At 42.8% G+C, this 1,059-nt stretch overlaps 1 protein-coding gene across 3 annotated transcripts in view; it reads left to right on the plus strand.

The window, feature by feature from the left end:
* The window catches only part of LG2H6orf106 (linkage group 2 C6orf106 homolog), a 65,375-nt gene that overhangs the window by 22,145 nt on the left and 42,171 nt on the right, over positions 1-1,059 (plus strand). For all 3 annotated transcript variants that reach the window (XM_005360372.1, XM_005360373.1, XM_026785445.1), the window contains exon 2: positions 749-903. In XM_005360372.1, coding sequence (XP_005360429.1) covers positions 749-903 — 155 coding nt within the window. The remainder of the gene's footprint in view (positions 1-748; positions 904-1,059) is intronic.

The following is a 1,059-nucleotide window of genomic DNA, read 5'->3' on the forward strand; positions in this document are numbered from 1 at the left end:
TCTGTGAGTTTGAGGTCATCCTGGTTTACAGAGCTAGTTCCAGGACAGGCTCCAAAGCTACACAGATAAACTTTCTCAAATAAATAAATAAAAGGAATTTTACACATCTTTGCCTAGTTCAAAGTAATATTCCCCCACAGCAATAGTGGTCTGATAACCTCTGTGGAGTACCTTCAGGGGAAAGTGACACATGAGTATTATGGTGTAGCATGATTAATAAAAACCCAGAGACAGATATTGGGGTACAACCTGAAGGTCAGAAAAGCAAAACAGCCAGCCATTGGCTCTTACCTTCACCTCAGTCCAAAATGGCATTCAGCCTCCAGGAGTCTCAGAATGAGACTGTGTGTGAAAGCTGTCTCCTCCCACTTTATATCCCCTCTGGGGCCGGGATTAGAGGTGTGCACCACTTCCACTCAGTCTCTTTGGCTGTGACTGCTGGGATTAAAGGTGTGTGTCACCACTGCCTGAGGTCTACAAGGCTGACCAGTGAGGATGTTTTACTTTCTGATCTTTATTAACCAATGGTAATGAAACATATTCACAGATAGGAACATATAAAGAGGGGAATCCCACATCACATGTTGGTTCTGATTTTCCATTGTTTCTCAACAGCGATGAGTGAAGGCTTGGATGGTAAGAGCCTTGGCCCCTGGGGTCAACCCTTAGAAAGGGTTTTCCTTTGTTTTGACAGCTCATTTAAATATCCTTTCGACATGACTGAAGTCTTTTGTCTTTTTATCTGTAGGAACTTACAAGCAGCAATTGGCGCTTACTATGACTTTGAGAGCCCAAATATCAGTGTGCCCTCTATGTCCTTTGTTGAAGACGTCACCATAGGAGAAGGGGAATCTATACCTCCTGATACTCAGTTTATAAAAACATGGCGGATCCAAAATTCTGGTAAGTGTAAAATGGGAATTTCTATGCTGATTCCTTTTTTTTTTTAAAATAGAATGTAAGGGCTGGAGAGATGGCTCAGAGTTCCATCTCTGCTCTTCCAAAGGTCCTGAGTTCAATTCCCAGCAACCACATGGTGGCTCACAACCATCTGTAATG

This window comes from Microtus ochrogaster, linkage group LG2 (assembly GCF_000317375.1).
Source record: "Microtus ochrogaster isolate Prairie Vole_2 linkage group LG2, MicOch1.0, whole genome shotgun sequence".
NCBI classification, from domain to species: Eukaryota; Metazoa; Chordata; class Mammalia; order Rodentia; family Cricetidae; genus Microtus; species Microtus ochrogaster.